General features: G+C 41.3%; 1 protein-coding gene across 6 annotated transcripts in view; it reads left to right on the forward strand.

Moving 5' to 3' along the window:
- The window catches only part of MAPK9 (mitogen-activated protein kinase 9), a 51,427-nt gene that overhangs the window by 18,653 nt on the left and 6,942 nt on the right, over nucleotides 1–25,832 (forward strand). For 2 of the 6 annotated variants that reach the window (XM_077911099.1, XM_077911100.1), the window contains exons 3-10: nucleotides 7,533–7,662; nucleotides 10,271–10,329; nucleotides 10,508–10,644; nucleotides 12,571–12,709; nucleotides 19,609–19,774; nucleotides 21,089–21,160; nucleotides 24,284–24,466; nucleotides 25,683–25,807. In XM_077911099.1, coding sequence (XP_077767225.1) covers nucleotides 10,607–10,644; nucleotides 12,571–12,709; nucleotides 19,609–19,774; nucleotides 21,089–21,160; nucleotides 24,284–24,466; nucleotides 25,683–25,807 — 723 coding nt within the window. In that variant the 5' untranslated portion in view covers nucleotides 7,533–7,662; nucleotides 10,271–10,329; nucleotides 10,508–10,606. Of the gene's footprint in view, nucleotides 1–7,532; nucleotides 7,663–10,270; nucleotides 10,330–10,507; nucleotides 10,645–12,570; nucleotides 12,710–19,608; nucleotides 19,775–20,674; nucleotides 20,747–21,088; nucleotides 21,161–24,283; nucleotides 24,467–25,682; nucleotides 25,808–25,832 lie in introns of all 6 variants that reach the window. The other 4 variants (XM_077911096.1, XM_077911094.1, XM_077911095.1 and 1 more) reach the window with 3 other exon arrangements.

Consider the following 25,832-nt stretch of genomic DNA (forward strand, 5'->3'; position numbering starts at 1 on the left):
CCGGTGCATGGAGCCTGCTTCTTCCTCTGCCTGTGTCTCTGTCTCTCTCTCTCTCTCTCTGTGACTATCATAAATAAATAAAAGTTAAAAAAAATAATTAAAAGAAAGAAAGAGGTCATTAGGGGCAGCCCTGGTGGCTCAGTGGTTTAGTGCCACCTTCAGCCACCGGGGTGTGGTCCTGGAGACCCGGGATCGAGTCCCGTGTCAGGCTCCCTGCGTGGAGCCTGCTTCTCCCTCTGCCTGTGTGTCTGCCCCTCTCTCTGTGTCTTTCATAAATAAATAAATAAAATGTTTAAAAAAAAAAAAAAAAGAAAGAAGTCGATACTTGGAGCTGATTAAGCCTAATTAATTAGTTAAAACTTAATGAGCCCAGGCACACTCTACAGTTTATTTCACAGTCTTGGATGTCACTATTCACTTACCTTTGTAACACAGCCAATTAATCATTACCAGATCAAAGCCTATTGGCTGGGGTTAACTTTACTGGATGCGTGCAAAGGGGGTTAATGTGACACAGATCATTGATGTCTTTTTTTAGAAATGTTGGTACAATTATGAAAATCATTCTTAAACTTCTGAGATGTTTCATCTTTTGGCCTTTAGATGAAGTGTCATCCTGGGATTTGGGCCTACATGGCTAGAGACCTGGTTTCTGTGATTACTACATTGCTCCTTCCCCCCAGAGCTGGTGCTGCCTTGCTGTCAGCCAGGGCAGTGGGTGACTGCCCCTCACTTTCCTGCCAGGCTTGAGGCTTCGTGGTCCCGTTGAGCTGCAGCAGTGGTGGTCCTCAAACTGAGAGGAGAGTACTTTTCCCATGAGACTTTCCCCACATCTTCTGAGGACTTCTTCTTGGCTCTATTTTGCATTATTAGCATCTTGGGTATTGGCATTTTGCTAAAAGTTCTCGGAAGAAAAATGTTCTGTACGTGGTGCAAGGAGCAGCCTTACCCCTTGTTTGAATAGAGCAAGAAATCGCTTCTCGACCTTTTGGCTAAGATCAAGTGTGAATAGAGCAAGAAACTACTAATGGTGCCAGACAGACCCCTTTCTGTCCATCAGTGACAGAAAGACCTGAATGTCCCCACCATCAAGCCCTAACTTCTAGATAACCAGTTCTCTCCAGCGTTCCTTTCCCTGCAAACATGGCAGGTTCTTTCCCATGACCATCACTTTTGTTCCCAACGCATGTTCAGTTAGATTGTCCTCAGAAACCCACCAGTCTTTCAAGACACTATCCCTGGTCTTTCAAGATTAATCTCGTGTATGAAATGTCCCCAGGTAATCTCAGCTCATGTTTAGAATCCAGCCTCCGCTATGTTGAACCAAATGCTTGATCGATGTGCACATGTGCAAGTGCACGTGCGTGTACACACATACACACACACACACACACACACTATCTCACTCTCACTCCAGAACCATAAAATAGTAAATCTGTTATTTAAACTAGGAAATTTGTGGTAATTTCTTATAATAGTAATAGGAAACTAACACAGGGGGCATGCATGTTCTTACTTTTTTTTTTTTAAGATTTTATTTATTTATGAAAGACACAGAGAGAGAGAAAGAGAGAGAGAGAGAGAGAGGCAGAGACATAGGCAGAGGGAGAAGCAGGCTCCATGCAGGGAGCCCGATGTGGGACTCATTCCGGAGACTCTAGTATCACGCCCTGAGCTGAAGGCAGACACTTTAACTGCTGAGCCACCCAGGCATCCCATGTTCTTACATTTTTGAGAAATAAAATATCATAGTAGCAATAGTACATGGTTTACCAAACTTGTTCATTGTCTGTTCAAAGTAGAGCTTTATAAAGACCTAGGGACTGGAGTGTGGGCAAGCCAAGGTACCAGTACTGGAATGGGATTACATGGAAGAGCTGTGATCAGAGTAAAAACAATTTTTAATTGTTTCTGCAATTGTCCTTGATTTGTTTCTATGTTTTTGTTGTTCATTAAAAATATTAGTAAAATAAATTAGGAAGTAAGTTTTAAAATGTTAATAGCTTTGGATTATTCATAAGCATCAACTAAATTATTTAATAAAATTAAGTCATTGGAAGATTTTGACGCTGTAGTGGGGAAAATGTGTGTACATTTCTTTTATATCAATTCAGTTTTTTCTTTGTCCTTCTAAAATCTCAGGTTGTTCAACCAAATTAGGATTATCTGTTTTATGGACAGCTGTAGGAAGTGTATATTTTTAAAAAAATGTTTAATATTGGATCCGGCAGTCCCTAGAAGGGACCATTAACCTGAACATGAAATGGTTAGTCTAGCTCTTACTCCTTTTCCTCTCTCTGGTTCTGTGTACCCATGAATGTTGCCCTGCTCTCACACCGTTTTATTTTCTTTCTAGTAGTGCAAGTAAATAAACACATAACTTTCTGCAACAACATTTCTATGATGAAGAAGGTGTATAGCTTAAAGTGCAGGAAGAGTGTGATTCGAGAGGACTGGGTTCCTAGGCCAGCTGTGATCCACATCGCAGGAGTCTTTTGTGACCTTGGGCAAATCCTTTTGTCTTTGTGGGTCTTAATAGTTTCATCTCTAAAATGAGTGGTTTACAGCTTCTGGATCAGAAGCTAACAAGATGATCCAGGACAGTTAGTGCAGAAGAGCTTTTAACAAGTTTCTCAAATGTAAAAAGTAATTGGGAACTGGGTGCAGATAAACAGAGCAGAGGAAGTGAGAATAAGTAGACAAGACATTTGCACAAGGAAGAGGACCTATCTATAGTAAAACCCCAAAGAGGCTGTGGGTATAGAGATGACAAATACAGAAAATGAAGATGACACAAGTGGCTAGAAATAGGAGTGTTCATTATGAAACATTCATGCCAGTTGGCTCCCAGCATTCCCGTCCTCACCCTCGCACTCAGCATTTGCACTTAGAGTGCAAGTAGGTGAATGAAGAATTACTAAGACAGGATCCAGAGGAGGGCAGAAGCCTAGTGAGGGGAGCCCCGGATTTGGGGCTCTTTCCCCTGAGGACATTTGAAAATTCTAGAATGGGCAGCTGAGGTATTGAGTAATACTTGAGATTGCCTTGGGGGGCACTGGCAGACAGACATTGGAGCCCAGGGCCCTGTAAGGGGCCTGGTGAACTTCTTCACTTTGAGTGGAGTCCTCTAAAGGACTGCATCCAGGAAGTGAGAATGAACCAGAAAGAAACCGTTCCCTGCAGGCACTGCCACTCTGCTTCAGATCACCTCAGTTCACTGAACTTGAACTGAAATTGCTAGTGCCCTGCACCAGGTACCCAGAAGAAGTGAATTTAAATTCTCCCTAGAGGAAAACAGTATCATACTGGATAGTAAATTATTTCTAGATAGCAACACATAATCACAGATAACTAGTCACTGAGGAGATTAGACAACATGCTCACCAGCACAAACAGAAAAGAAACAGATCCAGAGGGGAAATTGGTATTATTAGATCCAAACTTTTAAGTAGCTATGATATTATGTTCAGGATGGTAAAAGGGAAGATGAAAAATGAGAACTTAGAAAAAAAGAGAACTAAATAGAAACTCTAGAACTGTAAGATAAGAAATCAAATTATGAAATTAAGGGACCATAATTAAGGAAATAATTATTTCCATAATTAAGGAAATTAAGGCAGACCATATAACTGAAGAGAGATTTATCAATCTGAAAAATGGATCAGGAAAAAATTCCAGGATGAAGCCCAAAGAGACAAAAGTATAGAAAACTACAGAAGAGCAGATGTATTAGTTTTCTAGTGCTGCATAATAAATTACCACAAACTTGGTGTTTAAAGAAAAAAAACAGCCATTTATAATATCATAGTACTATAGGTCAGAAATCTGCATGGGCTTGCCCAAGTTTTTGCTCAATATCTCACCAAATTGACATCAAGATGTTGGCTGGGCTGCACTCTCATCTGGAGGCTCTGAGAAAGAATGTGCTTCCAAGCACAGTCACAGGACCCAGTTCCTTGCAGCTGTAAGTCTGAGGTCTCCATCCCTTGCTCTCTGTCAGCCAAGGGCCACCACACTTTTAGAGCCTCCCACATTCCTTCTTACAATGCCGCCCCCCCCCCCCCATCTTCTAGGCTGCAGTGGTCCGTCTAACCCTTCTCACGATAAAAAATCTCAGACTTTCTCCTCTTCCCAGCAGCTAGAACAAACTCTGCTTCTAAAGGGCTCTTGTGATTAGATTAGCCCCAGCTCCTGTTTCTTAATTTAATGAGAGTATGCCTAGCCTTGTTGTAGGACATGGGTCAATATACGTAAAAATCAAATGTCTAGAAATTGGTAGAATGAACCACTTTGACAGTGGTTTGACATTATCTACTAAAATATATACAGTCTCATCCTTAGCTATGTACTTATCAGAAATGCATGCATAGGGGACTCAGAGCCCTGTGTGAGAACATTTATGACCATGTTTTTTGTAATCGCTTGCAAACTGAAAACAACCAAAGTGTCTATCAACATTATGTCATATAGCCATGCAAAGGCATATTATAGCAATGACACAGAATAGCTACACACAACAACAGACGAGTCTCACAAATGTAATGTTGAGTGAAAGAAGTCAAATTTCAAAAACTAGGCAAAAATAAGCCATGGGAGGTGGGGAGAGGGAGCTTGAAAATTCATGTTTAGCTGGTTGAAGCAAGGAAGTGATTATCATAAAAGTCAGATGTAGTCAGAAGTATCCCTCCTGTCATCTTTGAGGGACAGGAGGGATAGTGATTAGTAGATGTTGTGGGGGTTATTGGAGTGATGCCGACAAAACATGGCTCTTTGTGATAAATCATTAAGCTGAGGAACAGGACAGGAAGTTGAGGAATGAATATCACCAGTACTCAATGTTGGAAATCTGTGGAGTTCTCAGAGAAAATTGAATGTGAAGTCAGAAGACAAACCATCAGTCAAGGCTGAGAGCAAAATAAGATCATTTATCTTCCATACACTTTTTCTGAGGAAATTCCTTGAGGATGTATGTATTCTACCAAGAAAGAGAATATGAGAACATGTATGACCAGAAACATGGGGGCCAGTGAAAAAAATTCCAGGGATGAAGCTGTGCAGCAGGTCTTGAAAGAAATTGCAAGAAAAAAATATCTTCAAGAATGGAATAGACCCCAAACAATATGTGAGTGAGAAGGTAGAAAGTACTGGGGATAGCCTTCAGAAAGGGGTATTTTTCTTCTCCCCACCCCCCCAACTTTTATTTGAGAGAGAGAGAGCAAGAGCAGGGAGGAGAGGGAGAAGCAGGTTCCCTGCTGAGGACCTTGGGATCCTCACCTGAGAGAGAGGAAGGCAGATGCTTAACCAACTGAGCTACCCAGGCTCCCTTTCTTTTAATAAGAACAATCCTTGGTTAGGAACTTGTGGTGGAAAAGCTAGAAAGTCATGGTCCACATGCCAAACAGCTTTAAAAGGACATGATGTTTGAACAACTGATGGAATTGAAAAGAATAAGAAAAGAAAATCCATTTGACTGATGCCAGAAGTCGTCTCATTCTCTTGTGAGTGGCAATGAGGGTCATGTGATCCTTAGAAAATGAAATGTCATCTCAGCTCTGCAATTAGGAACTTTGACATGTGCCTGCATACATAGTCTCTTTGTCTTGGTTTTCAACTTTTGGACACATCCAAAACAAGCCCAGAAGACTTAGTTGTAGAGTAAGGAGATATGTTCTCTGGCTTGACTATTTGAGACAGAGTTTGGAGGAAGGGAAAGAGAGCAGAGCGTGCTGAAGGCCAAAGAGATGGACTGTGATGGCCTCATCTTACATACTGGAGGTCCTGAGGTTCCCTTGAAAGTTGATAGAACAAGAAGTTTAGGCACATTGTTTGGAGTTATAAAGGTAACCAAGGGAAAAGTTTAAAATAACATGAGAGCAAAAAACTGGGAGGAGTTCGGGGTTTCAAGTAAAGTGACTAAATCTTTAGTTTTGGGGGAGTAGATAGACAATTTCTGAAACTGATAAATGAGAAAATAATGATAAAAGTATATTTGGAGTTGAGGAGTGAGCACAAGAATTCAAACCAGAAGTAATTGAAGGTGGTTTTTCCAAGGATTGGCACTAGTAGTGGAAATAGGTGTCTGTACACGTCTGCCCATTTGGCTCATTTTGAACAAAAACTTTTGAGATCAAAAAAGGTGTAACTGTTGTCACATTTTAAGACTGATAAATATAGGTACAAGTACACGTGTATATTAATTGTTGCACAAGTAGATTTATCATTAACATTTTATAATTTGTATGAATGGTGCATTTTCATATGAGCATGAAGATTTACATATGTGTATACATGTACACATAATGTGACCTGAATTAGAAATAATTACAAAGTAACATGATCTCTAGCCTTCGATTTAAAAAAGATTGACCTGAGGATTGTTGGCAGAAAAACACTAATAGAAATGAATAAGTGAAAACAGTGTTACAAACTGAATAAAATAAATACATAGAAATAATATATTTTTTAAGATTTTATTTATTTGAGAGAGTCAGCATGAGGGAAGGTGCAAACGGGGGGAGGGGCAGAGGGAGAGGGAGAAGCAGACTCCCCCAACAGCAGGGAGCCCAACTCAGGGCTCGATCCCAGGACCCTGGGATCACAACCAGAGTGGAAGGCAGATGCTTAACTGACTGAGCCTCCCAGGCGCCCCCCTGGGTAAACTATGAGCGAAGCATCATAGTTTAAATGATGCTTCGGTTCTTAGGTGGTCCTTAGCAGCTTTTGGCCTCTGATGAGTAGCTGAAGGGTAATAATAGCACCAGGAGTGCCATTAGTACTAATTTGTACAGAATGTACAATCAGGCTACTCAATTTTTCCTATTTTCTGGAAGAAAAAGGAACCATGGCTTTCAGCTGGGAACTTGAGATGCCAGAAACACAGCCTCTGCAAGATTTTATTCATACTATAATGGTACAAGGAGTTATTTCTAGCAGGATTTTATATATAGTAATTGCTTACATTAGGGGTTTTGTATCTTAGGGATTTTACCACGAGCTGAGATGCTGGCTTCTGTTTTCTTTTAGATTCTTTTGTCTGGGGAAAAACACAAACAAAGCTTCTCATAATATTCTTCTCATGAGCTCAACCCTCTCCTCCACCGTGATATGCCAGAATATATTTATATTTTATTCTGTGATAACCAGTGACTGTTTCAATTTATTGGCATATTTAAACTGAAGACTTCATTTCTTGACTGGTCTTACATGCTTTGTATTGAATTACTTGTTTCCAAATACAATAATGTCAACCAATATAATGAGAAGTCAGTGTGCCTCCTAACTGCAGCTGGCATGTTCGTGCTTCTGCAAAGGAGTCAGTCCATTCTACCCTCTTAGCCTCCTTGCCTTGCTCTTGGTGTGTAGAGGTACCCTAAGTGGAAACAAGCTGAAAGGTATTTCCTTATTTGTTACTTAGTCAAAAAGAGAATACATTGAACAAAGACCAAAAAGAGAATACATTGAACAAAGACCGTGCACTGCAGTCTTTTCCAGAATCATCCTAATGGGTTCCTTATTATATTTCCTGATTACAGTGCCGCTTTTGATACAGTTCTTGGGATAAATGTTGCAGTCAAGAAACTGAGTCGTCCTTTTCAGAATCAGACTCATGCAAAGAGAGCTTACCGTGAACTCGTCCTCTTAAAATGTGTCAATCATAAAAATGTAAGTTATGTCTATGTTTTCCTCTGATAATATGGTCAACAATATGGTAATCTTGTGGGTCTTTGGAAATACCTTGAGTTCAGAACTCAAGTAAACTAGTAATAACAGTAGCTATTTAAATGGTTCTATTTTATTGACAAAATTTTTTTAATTTTATTTATTTGAGAGAGAGCATGAGTGAGGTGAGGGGCAGAGGCAGAAGCCGACTCCCCACTCAGCAGGGAGTCCGATGTAGGGCTCCATCCTGGGATCATGACCTGAGTCAAAGGTAGATACTTAACCGCCTGAGCCACCCAGGTGCCCCTTATTGACATAATTCTTAATCAGCATTGGGGGAATTGAAGTCAGCCAGAAGCATCATGGTTCAGTCTAGGTCTGATAGCAATATCAATTAACCCTGCATCATTTGACTTTCACTATTTCTGTTACTATAAAATGGCAACAATATTGACCTAACAAACTGAGAAACACCTAGATAATTTCTTAGAAAAACATTGTTCTACAAAGTGACTTTTTACTTTGTATGATGGAAGTTTCATTTCTAAATAAATGTGAGTAGATGGTGTGGTATTCAAGATAGCTGTACTTGACATCTCCACAGAAATCAAAGCACTGTAAATTTCGAGGAGAAATTGTATGTCTTCAGAAAATGAGGTACTCAGGCACATTGTATGTCCACTACTGGTCTCAGAGCATGATTCTGATAACCTTGCCATGTTATAAAAATCATAAAATGTAATGTCTGGAAGGGGCTTTGGAGATCACCCCTTGTGACCCCTTTTTTTGTTGTGGGGGGATGAGTATTCAAGACTACACTCAATTCTACGTGACTCCCTTTGTTTTAGTGTTTATGCTGGATCTTTATGGTACAGGAACATTATGTACAAAACTAAGATAGGTTTATTCTTTTGAGTCTGTGGTTTGAATTTGTTTTTAATTTCTCCAATGCATACTTTATTTTTATACATTAAAATTTTTTTCAGGTTACATGAAACTATGATTATTATTTTTTAAATTCAAATAAAATAAACAAGGCAAAAATCATTGAATCCCTCAGAACCCTACCATTAACGTTTTGGTGAGCATTCTTACACATGTATCATATGTACATGAGCACAATCAGCTATGTTACTGTGAGTCCTGCCTTTTCCCTTAGGAATGTTTCTGGACCTCAAATACATTACATAGTGTACTATCATTAATACACAATAATTTATTTAGCCAGTCACCTGTTACTGGTTTTTAGATTGCTTCCAGTTTTTGCTATTATAACCAATGCTGCAATAAACATCCTTATACATGCATCTTTGCACACCTGTCCAGGTGAACTTCTTAGCCAGAGCATATACTGCACATTTCTAATTTTAATATATGCTGACAAATTGACCTCAAGGAAGACTGTCAATGAAAAGTTAATGAAAGTTTTGCACTTTCATTAAGATTATCTGAGGGAAAAAAAGAATATCAAAGAATGTGTTTTATTTCAGAATCCCCTCAGGACTATGTACATATTATACATTTTTTTGTTGTTGTACTTTACCAACCTGAGAAATGACAAATGATATTTTATTCTTACTTGTGAGGTTAATTTCTTTCCATACTTTTTAAGCCATTTATTGTTAAAGAACTTGTTTCCCATGGCCTTTGGCAATTTTTCTCTTGGGCTGTTTTTCTCTTTCTTATGCATTTATAGAGGATCTTTGTATATTAAAGCTATCAACCCTCACTTCTTTTCCATTTCAACTCATTTAGGTTGCTTTTGCCATACTAAATTTTTTTTTTTTTTTTTTTTTTTTGGTTTGTTGGTCTTGGTTTGGGTTTAACACAACACATGTCCTTGGTTTCCTATCATGCTTAGAAAAGGCGGTTCTTCACCAGGATTACATAAATGTTTATCCACATTTTAATATTTTGTGGTTTCGTGGTTTACATTTAAATCTTTGTTCCATTTTGAGTTGATGTGAAGATCAAAGTATGGATTTGGTTTTATTTTGCACTCGGTCAGCCAGCCACCCCAATCCTATCTACTCAATCATTCATCTTTCCCTTGGTCATTTAAAATGATAGAGGACATGTGTGATTCTCAAGCAGTGGGACTCACTGTTTAACTGTTGTGGTACCAGGACCAATGTCTTGTGGTAAAGGTCTTTCTAGAACTCTCTTAAGTAAATACATAATACTGTGAGGGATTCATCTTCATCATTCTAAAAATACAAGCTTCATATTTCAAAAGTTTAGAAATTTGTAGATAGTATTTCAGTTTTCAGAGTTAACATATTGCTTTCATATTTTTTTGCCCGTAATTTCTACTTTTTTTATGTTCAGAGCCCGAATGACATTATGTGTTAAAATTCTGTCATAATAAGATACTAGAGACACATAAAATGTGATGTGATTAAAAGCACATCTTATTTCCAGGATGAGAATCCTAATCATTTAACTTTTCTCATATACCATGTAACAGGATGTTTTGGTAAAACTAATAATAAATACTGAGCTCTGCTATGCTTTGTTTTTCAGTTTTAATACATTTTCATGTTAATTTTTATAATTATGTAGAGTTAGAGTTACCTGATGTGCTGAGGTATAATAAACCTTCTCTTTTCAGATAATTAGTTTGTTAAATGTGTTTACACCACAAAAGACTCTAGAAGAATTTCAAGATGTGTAAGTATCGTTTTTACTCAGTAATACACTATGTATCAAAGACTAAATATTTAGAAAAGAAAGTAACTGCTTTTTTTTTTATTTAGGAAATGTAGGTAGCAATATATTTAGCCACTTTTTTCTGTGGAGGAGAAATAGTAAGGAAGATAAATAATAATATTCAACTGTTTGTACCTAGATATTATCATCTCCCTAACAGAGAAAGGATGATTGAAAATAATTCTTCAGAGCAAACAGTGACCATTAATGCTGCCCATTTGCTTTGCTGAAATATGAAATGTTTTTCTCCAGCCTCCTGAAAGCCAGGATTACAGGGTTTGAGGGTTTATAATTATTATTTGAAATCGTTACATCATTAAATGTTATGTGTTTCCAAAATCTGAAACAGAATTATCTTACTAGCAATAAAATATTAATTTATCGTATTGAGGTATAATGCACAACTAATGCTAAACTTACTGGTGTGTTCATTCAACAAATATTTGATTGCCACTCATGTGCTAGGCACTCTCTTGGACTTACTTGAGGGAACAAAACAGGCAAAAATCCCTTTTATTATTAAAAATTGCATGTAGTCATACTCACTTTTAGAGCTCTGAGAGAGAGAAGAAAAATAACCAACAAAAGTCAGGAAATGATGCTCATAAGGACTTAGCACATACTCTGGAAGAAGCAGAACTGGGTTTAGGGAATCAGAAGTGCTGGGACTTGGAAGTCAGGTTGAGATTGTAAGCAGGGTGGTTGGAGAAAGACCTCACTGTATTGGTGACATCTGAAGAAAGCCTTCAAGGAAGTGAGGGGTTAGTCCTATAGATATTTGAGGGAAGGTAGGTTCAAATAAAAGGAACAGGTAGTACAAAGGAGTGGAAGTGGAGCCATACCTGGTGTGCTTTAAGAGCTGCGAGTAGCCAGTGTGGCTGGAGCAAGGGGAGCAGATGAGAGAAGAGGGTGGGCTCAGGGAAGTGATGGGGCCACACACTGCTGGGCCTCTAAGCCATTGGAAAGACTTCCTTTTACTCCAAGGCAAGGCAGAGTGAGCTTCCCTGACTTACATGTTCAAAGAATAGCTTTAGTTTCTGTGTTGGGAACTCACCACAAAGGGTGGTGACACAGAAGCCCAGTTAGGAGGCTGTTGCAGCAACATAGGGGAAAGGTTATGGTGGTTGCATTTAGACCAGAGGGTAATAGGTAAAGGGGAGAGACTGGAGGCTGAAATGTCCTGAAGGGGAAGCTATGGTGGAGGACTGCAGTATGAGGAGGGAGAGGCTAAGGATGACACCTGGTGCTGGCCTGAGCCCCTTGCAGCCTGACAGTGCTCCCACCTGAGCCGAGGAGGGCTAAGGCAGCACAGACTGGAAAGTGAGGTGGAATCAAAGGCTCAGTTTTAGACATGGGCCTCACAGTGCCTCTTGGATACCCAAGTAGGCCTAGGATGTGGGCAGGTGGATACATGAGCCTGGGGTTCAGGAGAGAGGTCTGGGTGCAAGATATGAACTTGAGAGCTGACAGTCAGTGGATGGTATTTAAAGTATTGAGACCAGAGATCAGTAAGACTGGGATAGTCAGAGAAGAGAAGGAGGCCAAGGACCAAGCATCAACACCCCCCAACAGTAAGGTGTTGGGGAGAGGAGCAGGGCACAGTCAGCAAGACTGTAGGACAGGCCGTTGGGTTTAGCAACATACAAGGAAGTGCCCAGGAACCTGGGCGAGGACAGGTTCAGCAGTGTGTGGGGGCACAAGCCCCATCAGAGTGAGATGGAGAAAAAAATGGGAGAAGAATTGGTGATGCCAAGTGTCGATACCTCTTTGGGGAGTTTTGCTTACAAAGAGAGGGAGAATATGGGGCATAGCTGGTGGGGAAAGAAGGTCAAAAGTTTTCTTAACATAAAAAAAGTAGCAGCATGATTTCTATACTAGTGAGTATGATCCAATAGCAAATAAATAAAGATGTATGTGAGATTTTGAATGTTTGAGATTCTGTTTACTATTACATAAAAATTGTTTTAATTTGAAATGTATCATTTTTTTAAAACTTCTACTAAGTTCCATTACATGTTTAACTTTTTTACAAGACACCTTATAAATATTTAGAGAAAATAAGTTATCTTTTTTTTTTAACTTTAGCCAGTGCAATAACTAGGTAGTAAATTATTACTGTTTCATAGAAATATAGTTCAGTAAGCATAAAGGAATTTAGGGTGATTTTTATATGTACATGGCTGATCTTTTTTTCTTTCCCAGGTATTTGGTTATGGAGCTAATGGATGCTAACTTATGTCAGGTTATTCACATGGAGTTAGACCATGAAAGAATGTCCTACCTTCTTTACCAGATGCTCTGTGGTATTAAACATCTGCATTCAGCTGGTATAATTCATAGAGTAAGTGCTGACACCATGTCAGTTTTATTTTTAAAATCACAATCATTTTGTTATCGTGATTGTCTAGGTACAAAAGAACTATTTTTTAAAAAGTCATCAGTGTCAAGCATCCAAAAACCTATGGAATCATGTTAAAGTCCCCAAATACCATTGAGATTAGAAGACATTTGTGGAGCACTTCATTCACAGGAGCTACTCTGGATGCAGGCTTGAGCTACTCTGTTTGATGCTGTGGAAGAAATCTTATTTCTTTTTAATCTTTAATTTTGAAGTATTGTAAAATTTTAAAGTTATAAGAATGGAACAGAGAACTCCCAAGTATTATTAAGCCAGAATCATCTATTGTTAATACATTTGCCATATTTGAAATACCATTTTTAATGAGGCAGGAATTTAGGTTCGGGATGGGGAAAAGTTAGAGGCTAAGTAGTAAATGATACCGTTGCTTGAGAAATCATACATAAATTATGGGTCAAATATCCATGTCTCATATTGTAAAACTTTGCCACTCCAGCATTCTGGCCCCACTGATGGGAACTTTTAGAATGGCCCTGGGTGGGCGTCTTCACTGGGCTAACCTGGGATTTGATGACAGAGTTGCCATTAAGGTCAGGAAGTAACCATGAAAAACCAGCGGGATACAGTGTAACTCTCTAAGCTGATTTTATTAGTTTTTGTTTCTTTTTTTATTTCTATCACTGTGTAAGCAGAACATCATGATAGAATCTTCTTTAACTACTAGAATGTTGAGCGAGACTCCAGGCAGAGATAATAGAATTTTGTTGGAAACATTCTTGGCGTTCCCTAAGTTATTACCATACTAATTTTGTCGACAGACTATCTTTAGATATTATATTTCCAACATCAAGAAGTTGTCACTTCTCTGAACCAAAATCTGTGTGGGGAGAAAGATAGTGAGACCAGAACAATGAAGCCTATTCATATAGAAAAGAATAGAGAGATTTTCAATGATGCAGTAGATTTGTTAGGTGCCAGGAAAATGTTGGCCACAGTGGCACAGCCCGCCAGTCCGGAGAGAACCAAGCTGCCCTTGCCTCATACCATGAGCCTCAGGTCTGTGACTTCAAAGCCAGTAAGCCTGGGCATCATACCTGGTCCTCCTCCCAGGGCCTGTCTGGGGCCTAACACGCTTGTAAAGCACCCAGCTCCTGACAGTGCTATTTCTGAAAAATACAGCCTTTGCTGCCACCAGGTGTTCAGTTAAAATAATATAAATTCTGTTGACAAATTTGCTTTTAAAATAGTACTACTATTTAAAAAAAATAGTACTATTCATTTTTTTCTTTAGTTTTTATTTAAATCCCAGTTGGTTAACATACAGTGTAATATTAGTTTCAGGCACATAACAGTGATTCAGTACTCCTTAAATCACCAGGTGCTCATCATGCGTGCCCTCCTTACTCCCATCACCTGTTTCCCCCATCCACCTACTTTTCTCCCCTCTGGTTGTCTTTTGGTTTGTCTCGCTCTTTTTTTCTGTTTGCTTACTTGTTTCTTAAATTCTGCACATGAGTGAAATCATACAGCATTTGTCTTTCTCTCACTTCTTTCACCTAGCATAATAGTACCCATTTTTTAAAATTAAAAAAAAAGATTTCCCAATACACCATTCTGTATGTCTGCCTAAAATTTTACAGGCCATTACATAAATTAAGACACTCTTAGCAGCTCTTAAACAGATTTTGCTTTAAATTCACACTTTAGAATAAGTTTCCAGACTTATTATTATTAGGCTTCATTATATTAAGCCTTATTGGTTTTGTAAATGAACACAGTTTGCCTGACTTGTGTCTTTCTTCTCAGGCCCAGAGATGTGTGGGGAAACAATATCCTCCCGTTCCTGGGGACCTATTCAGGGCTGCAGGACACATGCCCATGTTAGGGAATATTCAGTCCCTGGAGTTTGGTCCCACTCCCGCTAACCACAATGTCAAAGGGAGTTCAAAGAGGTGTCTGCTTTGCCCAGCACAGTGTTTAGAAACCTGAGAATACCCGAGCAAATGATCCCATGGACCACTTCTCCATCCTGTCCACCACCCCACCAGGCCTTGCCACTGCCCCTTCTCACCTTGTACCTGCGCACACATTCATAGGTCTACCAGGCTTTATGTTTGCTCATGAAAGTACCACATGCTCCTTATGGGAAAGGGAGATAGAACAAATAGTGAGAGGCCTGAGTTGGCCCAGCCCACCCACGAGAGATGATGAGTTGCAAGAGCCTTTTAATGAGTTAACGGTTGTCCACGAGCCATTCTAGTCCTTTTTCCTGTATACAACACCATACTCAAGGTGTGCACTTTCAGTTTTGCTTATTAAAATGCTTCTGTATTAAAAGCAAAATTTAATTATTTGAAAAATAAAACACCAATAGTTCCACGACTTTTTATCTTTACAATTCAAAAAACTAAAAGACGGGAAAGTCCCCCAGCTCTCCACTGTTGCCTGGAGGTGGCCAGTGACAGCAATTGGTTGTGTTTCCTCCCAAACTTGACAGTGATGCTCTTTTCTTACTTATGCTAATACCAACATATCTGTGTATACTTATGTCCTTTCCAATTTATCCTTTTCAAACAAGATCCTCTTGTATGTAATTGTTCTGAAACTCACTAAACAACTTGGTTGGTATGTTCCTTATTTTAATCAAGGATCAAATAGTTCTACAAATATATATTAAAAAAAACAAAGTCCCCATGTCCTCCGAATTTCTCACTCCCCAGAAGCAAACTCATTTCTTTCAGCTGTTATTTTGGTGTTTATCCCCATACCTTGAAATAATATCATACCTTTATTCATTGGCCTTTTTTTCAGTTTCGGGCATAAAGTACCAATTTAGCTCCCTTTCATCAACACAGACCTCCCTACCCCGCCACCTTTCCTGTTCCCTGACCTCCCAGGTATTTACAGCATCATTGGATTTGGACCATGATCCCTAAACGCTCTCTGATGCACACTCCTCTGTTTATACTGTGATTGGATTTCTTTTCCTTTCAGCTTTTTGTCTGTGGAGTTAACAACACCTGTCTTTTATTAGTTTGCATTTTGGCCTTTGTTGTTTTGTTTTTCAAGGAGCGAGCAGTATGTTATATACCCACAGTGCACTCAGCCAGCTCATTTCCTGCCTCTCTGCTGCTTTTTGTCCCTATAGAGCATGTGGGGACTTTCATGCACAACATTGGCATGCCAGGATAGGATTAGACACACAAGACACGTTCTGGAAGAAATCCTGTGAGGAGGAACCAGGGAGTGGGCTGGAGGGGGTGGAGAGGCAGACAGAAGACAGCTCAGGTCTGACCCCCTGGAAGAGCCACAACTGTGGTACAGCTCTCAGACAACTTTGCCCACCCCAGAGTCCATGGGCCATCTGTCAGGGGAGTCTGCTGTCTCACAGGAATGGGTTTCTGCCCCACACAGTCACAGGCCAAGAGCCACACAGGTCAGGAGAAGCTCCCCGGTTCTCCCCATGGACCTCTCTTCCTGAGGGGAAATTGAGAAGAGGGCAGCCACAGGAGAACACTTTAGCTCCTGTCACTGCAGTTGTTATCTGGGCCCTAGCAGGTGCTCTTTCTCTATGCTCTCAGCCATCACCTCAGCAGGTCTCCATGGCTTGCCTACATGTGACCCTGGTGCCTCAGAATGGGCTTCTGGGTCCATGGATCCACCCAGCAGTCATCTCCTCAACCCTGCAAGTGTATGATTGGAAGGGCTACACTTGGCAGTTGGAGTGACCCCTGCATTGGTTCTTTGGCCTACGAGGTAAAAGGTGTCACGATGGGGAAGGCCAAGTGGAAACATGAAGTTCCTCACAAGATAAATCAAAAGTATTATTGATCTCAGGGGGCAGGAGGGATAGAGATTAGTGCCACCATTGAAATTCCAGGAATGCAAGGACAGCAGTCCATGTCATATCTCAGTTTGACTCCCTAGTCCGGCCCTGGAGGAAACTAGATGATCCTAGAGAATGTGGACTGCCAAGGCATAACCAGCTCGCAGTCCTGGCTGCAGCTGCAGTGGTGGCCACAGTAGAGTTGTTAGATCAGTAAGGCCTCAGGTACAGCGTGAAGCCACTGTGGGGGAAGAACTGGGGAAGTCAAGGCAGCAGACACTTTTCCCCATGTGCAGGGTCCTTCTAGGTCCTGCTTTGGTCAGTGGGTTGTGAGCTGAGAACTGACTGGGTGAGGTGGTACTCTATAGGGAGATGCCTTCAGGCCCCTGCTCCTCTGATCTTCCCCTGCTTTGGTTACAGATGTTTTATGCAGTCTAGTTGTCTGTCCCAGGGACACTGCTCTCTTAGCCATCCCCACACCCTGTGGTCAAGCCCCAAGTTCAAATGTCCTTTGTATGTTAACACGTGTTTCTTGTTTTCCTTGTTTGGAGTGGTTTTCAAGATTTGAAGGGGCAAAACTGTCTTTGCCACCTTGAAGCTCTAAGTCCACTTTGTTCAGGAAAACTGCTGCTGGCTGTATGTGGAGGCTGATGAGAGCGCTGTGGAAGTGGGAGAGGCAACCGGATGCCTGTGAAAGGCATCCAGTTGCCAGCTGCCTCTCCCAAGCCTGCCGGGACTGCCGGCCACATCCTCAAGCAGCTTGATTTGCATTTTGTTACCATAGTTTTCCAGCAGATGGCAGGAAAGTGTGTTGTTCCACCCAAATCTGTGCAAAAGGAGAATCTTCCAAGGGTAGAAGTGGCTGGAGACGGGCACGTTTGCCGGGCATGTTTTCTAGCTCACTCTGCGGTTCATTGAGTGGGCGGTTGGCGAGCTGTTCCACTGACTCTTATCACTGTGGTTGCACTTTATATCAAGGCCGGGCTGGATTTCAGGGGCTGCTAGGTGTCCAAGTAGAGACATTTCAAATTTTTAAAAAATCAGCTTCCTAAAAAGAAAGCACCTGTTGACATCCCAGCCAACAGTGTAAGGCTCTATGTTAGCTTCTCTTACCAGCCCTGGTTGTTGTCATTCTTTTGCTCATTGCCACACGGGAGACTATAGTTCCTTGTCATTTGGACATTTAAAAACTTTTTTTTTTTTTAACGAAGTTGAGCATTATTTCGCCTGTTAGCAAGCTGTATTCTAAAATTCCTTTTTTTTTAATTTATTTTTTATTGGTGTTCAATTTACTAACATACAGAATAACCCCCAGTGCCCGTCACCCATTCACTCCCACCCCCCGCCCTCCTCCCCTTCTATCACCCCTAGTTCGTTTCCCAGAGTTAGGAGTCTTTACGTTCTGTCTCCCTTTCTGATATTTCCCACACATTTCTTCTCCCTTCCCTTATATTCCCTTTCACTATTATTTATATTCCCCAAATGAATGAGAACATATAATGTTTGTCCTTCTGCGACTGACTTCACTCAGCTGTATTCTAAAATTCCTATTCTTGCCACAGGCTTGGTTTTAAAAAAAAGAAACTAGAAGCAAATTGGTTCTTTGCCTTAGTTGCATGGTTGCCTCCTCAGGGGAAAGGTTTGCTGGTGTGTGTGAGGGGCCGACTAGCAGTTGCAGGTACAGGGTGGGGGTACCCCCTGGGTCTCCCCTACATCAGAACACACATATGAGAAGGTAGTGTTCACGCAGTGTTCTGGGGCCAACGAGGCCAGAGCATCTGCTTGGGAATTGGTGGGGAATTTTCATTGCATTTTTCAAACATATTTATACTGAATCCAGGAAGTTTAGAACATTTAATAGTCATGAAACATAATTTTAGCTGATGTAATTTTTAACTCTCTTGCACACCTGTCTGTACCCAAATGTGCAGGAAAGTGTTAGATGCAGGGCCTGACACCCCACATGGAGTCCTCCCAGGTCCTCCTGTGTGGCATGACTTGTGAAGAGAATAGATGAGCATAGCTTAGAAGGCAGTTTCTGGGGTGAGTTTGCAGGCTGCTGTCCCAGGCAGAAGTCAGATCCCTGTGGCCTGAGGAAGGGTCTGGGGACAGAGAGGGCTTCACCATGAAGGAAGGCCCAGGACTTCCTGTGGGAAGAGACTCTGGAAATTTGTTCATATGTTCAGGGTGTGGGGTAGAGGGGAGTGTGATGTGTGTGTTCACACAGCAAGTATTTCCTGAGCGTCTGCTGTATGCGGCTGGGCTCTGATTACTGAGAGCACAGCCAGAGTCTCCTGTCACAGACCTGGCACTGGCAGGGGGAGATGGGGCTGCCTCACAGGTGGTGTGTGCAGTGGGGTGGGCTTGCTGATCATGGCATTCTTTTTTCTGGGCGAAGAAGGAGCTGTTCAAAGATTGCAGAGTCAGAGAATTGTAGCCCCATGCCATGTAGTATGGCAGCCACAAACCACATAGGGCTGTGGAGACTCAGAATGTGGCTCTAATTGTAAATATACAGTGGATTTCATAGACAGTACCCAAAAAAAGAATGTGAAATATCTCATTAATAATTTCTAGATGTTGCTTAATGTTTTAAAATAATGTTATGGATATATTGGGTTAAATAAGATATACTATTAAAACCTACTTGTTTATATTCATTCTTCTTAAGATGGTTACAAGCAAATGTATGTAAATTATGTGTGTGGCTTGCATTAGATTTCTGTGGGACAGCTGGGAACTGAAGAATGAACAGGTGGGAGGAGGGATAAGTGGGTTCTGTGGCAGCTCCGAGGAAATTTTAAGGAAAGGGATGTCATGAAGTTTCTCACACAGGGATGAGGGCAGCCATCTGACTTCTGCAGGCTGATTTGTATTCATTTTAATTTGAGAGAGTAGGGTTTTCCCAAATCACAGGGTTCATTGCTAACCCTCCTCAGTGTCCCAGGACTCAGGTACCTCCATAGACCCCGGCCTCACAAATCCCCACCAACACAAGCTTGTCTCTTTAGCATGCTCTGGTTTGTTGCACTCATTTAAACCATTTCTGCCCTAGGATTTGAAACCTAGCAACATCGTAGTAAAATCAGACTGCACGCTTAAGATCCTTGACTTTGGCCTGGCCCGGACGGCATGCACCAACTTCATGATGACACCGTACGTGGTGACGCGCTATTACCGGGCACCTGAAGTCATCCTGGGCATGGGCTACAAAGAGAATGGTGAGTGTGGGCAGCACCGGCAGAGGCCGTGGCGCTCCTGTGCGGCTGCAGCTCACCACTAGCCAGGTCCCCTGAGCCAGAGGAAACACCACGTGGGGGCTGCGTTATACGCAGGTTGTCATGGCCCACAGACTCGAAGTCATTCATCTCCCGTCTCCACTGGCAGAAGTCACCCATATCTACAAATATACTTTCAAAACGAATATTTTCTCAAAGTATAATGTATTTAGTATAGAGAAGTATGTGGACCCATACCGCCAGCAGTACCCGGAACCTCCCCAGACCTTCTCCAGGTCTCAAACCCCAAAGGGAGCCATTATCCTAGTTCATGGGGCCAAAACTTGGTTTTATTTATTTTTGAACTTGGTACAAATGGAATAATACATGTTCTCTTTTGTTTAAGACTGGCTCTTTAACATTAAAACTTACCCTACCGATACCAGAGCCCTTTGTAACTGAGCTCTTGACAAATTTGTCAAAAAGAGCTCAATCACAGTTATTTGCTGAGTCTGAAAGTTTGCACAGGTTATCTGGACTGAGCCATGCTTTAAGATATACGTGCTTTGTAACCAGTGCTCCCAGCCTGACAGACACGGTTCTGTGGCTACGTGTTGGCCCTGTTGGCTCCTCCCACCAGCGCCAAGGAGAGGTACTAAATAGCCCTCTGTCCAGCCATCTGAGGCCTGGGGTTCTGATGGGCCCCAAGGAAGCCTAGATGAGCAAGCCCACCCCTGTGAAGACCTGCCAACATGGCAGTTTAGCAGAGGATTACTTAGGAAGCATTGTGTCCGTATTTCACAAAAGCTCCCATTGACAAGCTGGGTTTGTCTTTGTTGGGAGGGGGTTTGAGAAAGATGCATGGGGGTCTCTGGCTGGTTTTAATCACCTGGTGTTTGGTAGTGGACATCTGGTCTGTCGGGTGCATCATGGCAGAAATGGTCCTCCATAAAGTCCTGTTTCCAGGAAGAGACTGTATCCTTCACAGGGAGAGCCCCCGCAATGGCCACCGGGGTGGGCATGGGGGGAGGGCATGTGGCCTACAGATAGCTTTGTGGGGACAGGCACCTCTTTTTTCTGGGGTTTTGTTTGTCTTTTCAGCCATAAAGTACTGGAATCTTTGACACTAAAGCCCAGATTGCTGCAAGCTGAAGGCCAAAGTAGCAGCCAGCAATCATTCACACTGTGTAAAAAGCTCACCTTTAGCTAGAAATTTTTTTCCATTTTTGTGTGTTTAGTACACTGTTAGAATTCCTTTTCCTCACCTTTGTTTTGTTCATGGCACTTCATAATTTTGTCATTTCATTTTATTTTCAGTTGATATCTGGTCAGTGGGTTGCATCATGGGAGAGCTGGTGAAAGGTTGTGTGATATTCCAAGGCACTGATCGTATCCTTCCCGGGACGCTCCCGGCCATGCTTTCCATAAATGCGAAAGGCAGCAGGAGCTCAAATGGAAAATGTTGTAATTCTAGACTGTGTCCTAAGGGGGTCTTTATTATGTTTGTTAAATTAGTGTCACAAACCAAATGGTTCAGGTTTCTGTTTTCTTTTTCACTTGACTACCTGTAATGACTTTATTAAGGCTTAGAATTAAGTTAAACTGATGATATTCTTAATTTTATTAAAAATAGCTTAGAAATTGATTTACTCTTTGACAAATGTATTCTGATATTTGAATGAAAATACTGCTTATTTAGTTCACTGAGTTAATTTAACAAGGGAAGTTGCTGTCTAAATTTAATAGACCAGTATTGTGTCATTTACTTACTATACCATTTTGTTAGTTATCAGTATGGATTGAAATATCTTCCCCCAAAGTAAGAACTGAAGCGTGCTACATAAGACTGAGGTAAAAGAGACCAAAAGGAAAAGTTTGTGAGGAACAGTATATTAATTTTCTCGCCTGTTGACATTTTATAGAAGTTTTTTAAAGATCCATCTAGAAGGTTCTTTTGTGACACACTTGGGGAAGTCTAAACAAACATGATGCAGAAGATTAACTTATACTGTGGTCAGCAAATCACATCAATGACATAGAGCATAAAGCAAAAGAGACAATAGAACAGTTATAAGAGCTTTCTTTCCTCGTGGTCCTCATATTCTTCCATCTTTAACATTTTTTACTCTGACATATTCCCTTTTTCATTTGTGTTCTAACCACTTACGATTTTCATTAGTCTTTGATTTTGTTTTTTTGTTATCAAAGCCTAAAGTAGTCTCTGTCTGTTGGCAGATTGATGGTTATTTTTAAAGGAACTCAAGCTGTGTAGTCAGTGTTTAAATGTATTTTATTGAAATTATTTTAGTTTTTTATAATTTTATGAGGGTGATTTTCTTGTAGTATAAATTCTTTACAACACAAACATGGAATGAAAAGATTTTGTTCCTATCATTTTATTTGCCTTCCTTGATGTTTTTCATATCACAGATTTTATGTGAAGTTGAATACAGCATTTTATTTGTTCTAATAAATTTCCTAGCAGTTTTCCATAATCTTTGCTTTGATTCGCTTGTTCTAAACTGTAAATAAGGAGGTCTTTCTTTGGAAACAGACTCAGCTTAAAAGGAAGAAGTTGATATATTCTAAAGAGAAATAATTTAGAAATATCTACCTAATGTTCAGTCTCAATTCATAGTCATTTTGTGTCTTTCTTTTTTTTTTGAATTAATTAAGAAATGTTTTCTTCAGAAAGTACAAAAACTGGATACTTTTTGGTGGATTTTTAAGCAATTTAAAATCCTTCCTTACATATTAGCATCTTGCAGTATTGGTAATTGATAGTTTTATATATAAGGCCATCTAATGTCATTCTCAAAATACACACAGAGATTAACATCATTTTGCAAAGGCAATTTTGCCCACTCTTTCAAACAGTAGATTAAAAACTGCTAGGATGGAAAAAGATTCTGGCACCAAGATTGCAGTTCTCTGAGATTTGCTTCAGATGCATGACCTGGGATAGAGGGGGACCTCCTGTGGCCACAATAGCCCAGCAGAGGGAGGGAGCTGCAGCCAGCCCTCCTCCAGCACATGGGGCGCCATGCAACAACCTTCGTGAGTCGGGGCCTCCCCAAGCCTTGCTCCTGCTCAGTATAACCAGAGGCCCATAGCCACCAAGGGACAATAATGCATGCACACAGCCGGAAGACCAGCCAGCCTTGTTGGGTTTGACTTTTCCTTTCCCACCTGCCCTGAGTCAGTCTACAGAAATGACCCTTTATCGTGAACACACTAGACATTGAGCGCCTACCCACTTCTAGGCTCCCATCTGACTCAGGTTCGTAGAGGTCATGGCAGCTGCTGCATGGAAGTCCGGTCGACTGTCCCAGCAAGAATAGAAGCAGGAGATGAGGGACTGTTTTGGATAACCCAGGGGAAGGGAGGGTGGCGAGAAGGGCTGGAGGGCTGCAGGAGTCTGCTACAGCTGCACGCAGGAAATGAGGGAGTGAGACAGGAGAACATGCTAGTTACTCCAGAGGCCAGAACCCATCTCGTGAGCCTGTTCAGTGAAGCAGGAGAACATGCGTTACTCCAGAGGCCAGAACCCATCTTGAGAGCCTGTTCTCGTCCTGTGTTCCTTCACAGTGATGTGACTGTTTTTCTGAGACAGACCTCAATCAGATTTTCTTTTTTAACTTTTGAAAACTGCTTTTTAAACATTGCTATTTCCATGATTTCTTTTTCCTACATCCTTTTGTATAATTGTTTACAGTCTCAGAATTCCTTTCCAGTTCATGATGCCAGTTATTATGCCAAGCCCCACCTCTGGAAAATAGGCCACGGTTGTATTCTCACATTTTATGAACAAGTCAGATGAAGAGCCAGGGAAGACTGGGGGCCTGGCACCTGCTGTGCGGCAAGTGTGGTGGAGTCTGAAACCCAGGGCATGTATTTTGAAAGGAAGTCAGATGCGCTCTGGGTCCTGCAATGACAATCAGAGAATGACCTGCAAAGTTGTCCATCTAAGTGCAGCTCCAGGGTGGCTCACGGCCCTGTTGGAGAGGACAAGGCTTGGGCTCCAAGAGCCCCAAGCCCCAGCTCATGCACTGCACCGCACTGGGCCTTTGCTTCTCCAGGCGTGAACCCAGGACTCTACTCTGTCTACTTCAGGGAGCTTTCAAATTTAAGACACCTTGGTGTGAAAATTGATTTTGGTTTGCCTAAGTCATCTTTACCTAATTTCACCTTTAATCACTTCTGTCACAGGTAGTCTTTAGTAATAAGAATAACTATGTTGATCTAGAAGGGCATGGCATACATCCCTCGAGGTGTTGGTCTAATAAACTGTGATCAGAGTTTAGAAAGGTGCAGAGGTTTTAAAAGTAGTCTCAGAAACCCACACTGTATTTCAATATTATTTCAGAATACCTGTGCTGCCCCAGTGGGGTAGCCTCGTTAATCACCTGTTGGCAGGTAGAAAGAGGATTTTAGCGTTTCTGTGAATGATGCTACTCTGTGTAATGCAACCGTAAGGTCCTTCAGTTATATTTTCCTCAAGAGACTTCTTAGATATTGATCAGTGGAATAAAGTCATTGAGCAGCTGGGAACGCCGTCTGCGGATTTTATGAAGAAACTCCAGCCAACCGTGAGGAATTATGTAGAAAACAGACCGAAATACCCTGGAATCAAATTTGAAGAGCTCTTCCCAGATTGGATATTCCCATCAGAATCCGAACGAGACAAAATTAAAAGTAAGATGCCCTTCATTTTCCCTCATACCTGTTTCTGCAGCCTGACACCCCTGGACGTGGGGAGATAAAATAGTGGAAGCCCTCAAATTGAGTGAGGTACAGGTGAGCCTGAAGGCTTCTAGACCTAAAAGTTCTGTCCTCAACAGAATGGCCTCATGGAAACCTTTGGTCAAAACAAAAAGGTTCACGTCAGTCTGAAAAACTCATGTTAATTATAGCAATTGGAATTCACACAGTTTTCAGGTCCATGGAACACTTGAATTAAGATTCTAGCCCATAATTGATTTAAAAAAAAAAAAGTGGGTGCCTCAGTGGCTCAGTGGTTGACCATCTGCCTTTGGTCAGGTTGTGATCCTGGGATCAAGTCCCAGATTGGCCTCCCCACAGGGAGCCTGCTTCTCCCTCTACCTACTTCTTTGCCTCTTTCTCTGTGTCTTTCATGAATAAATAAATAAAATCTTTAAAAAAAAAAAAAAAAGCTGCTTCTCCCTTTCTCCTGTGCCCGTCACCAAAAACATGATTTAAAAGAATAAATTTCTCTCCACATCAGGGTAAACTGCCTCGGTCAGAAAAGCTCTGTCTCTCCTTTGCCTACCCATGTGAACTTTAATTGCCTAAACCTATGTGAGCCTTACATTTGACTAAGTTACTGAGCTTGTTGGTTTTTTTCTAGCAACTAACCTCTAGATTTTTTTTTAAGTGTCTGTTTCCAACATTATATATAGCTGTGGTCATAGCGGAGGTATCTGTAAAGTATTCTATGGTGTGCAAATGTGAGATTGTTTTATGGCTTAAAAAGCCTGTTCTAATTTTGTTTTGATGGGCCATCAAGAGAAAAGCCTTGCTCATGCTCTGTGCCTGCACTCCAGGCAGCGCCATCCTTATCTCAGCTCCCCTGCCTGCCCTGGTGGCAGCATTCCCCGGGCACCATGTCAGCCTCTGGCTGGCCTGTGTCCACCTGGTACCCTTTTCCCAGGCCCTGCCACTCCTCCCCTCCCAGTTCCAGAGGCAAGAAACCTGAGTTGGAAGACCAAATTTGTAGTGAAAGTGCCTCCTTGGCTTATTCTTAAAGAAAAAGCCTCAGCTGATCCAGAACCTATCAAAAATGTCAAGTTTTAATACATCTTTGTTCTATCTGTACTGTCACATTTTCTCTGTGATTTTCTATGTTTCAGCATTAATTTATTAATTAATCTGATATTTGTTTTCATCCTAGCGAGTCAAGCCAGAGATTTGTTGTCAAAAATGTTAGTGATAGATCCTGACAAGCGGATCTCTGTAGATGAAGCTTTACGTCACCCTTACATTACTGTTTGGTATGACCCTGCTGAAGCTGAAGCGGTAAGCATCTGTTTCGGAAAGACTC

This window comes from Canis aureus, chromosome 10, assembly GCF_053574225.1.
Source record: "Canis aureus isolate CA01 chromosome 10, VMU_Caureus_v.1.0, whole genome shotgun sequence".
In the NCBI taxonomy this organism is placed as follows: Eukaryota; Metazoa; Chordata; class Mammalia; order Carnivora; family Canidae; genus Canis; species Canis aureus.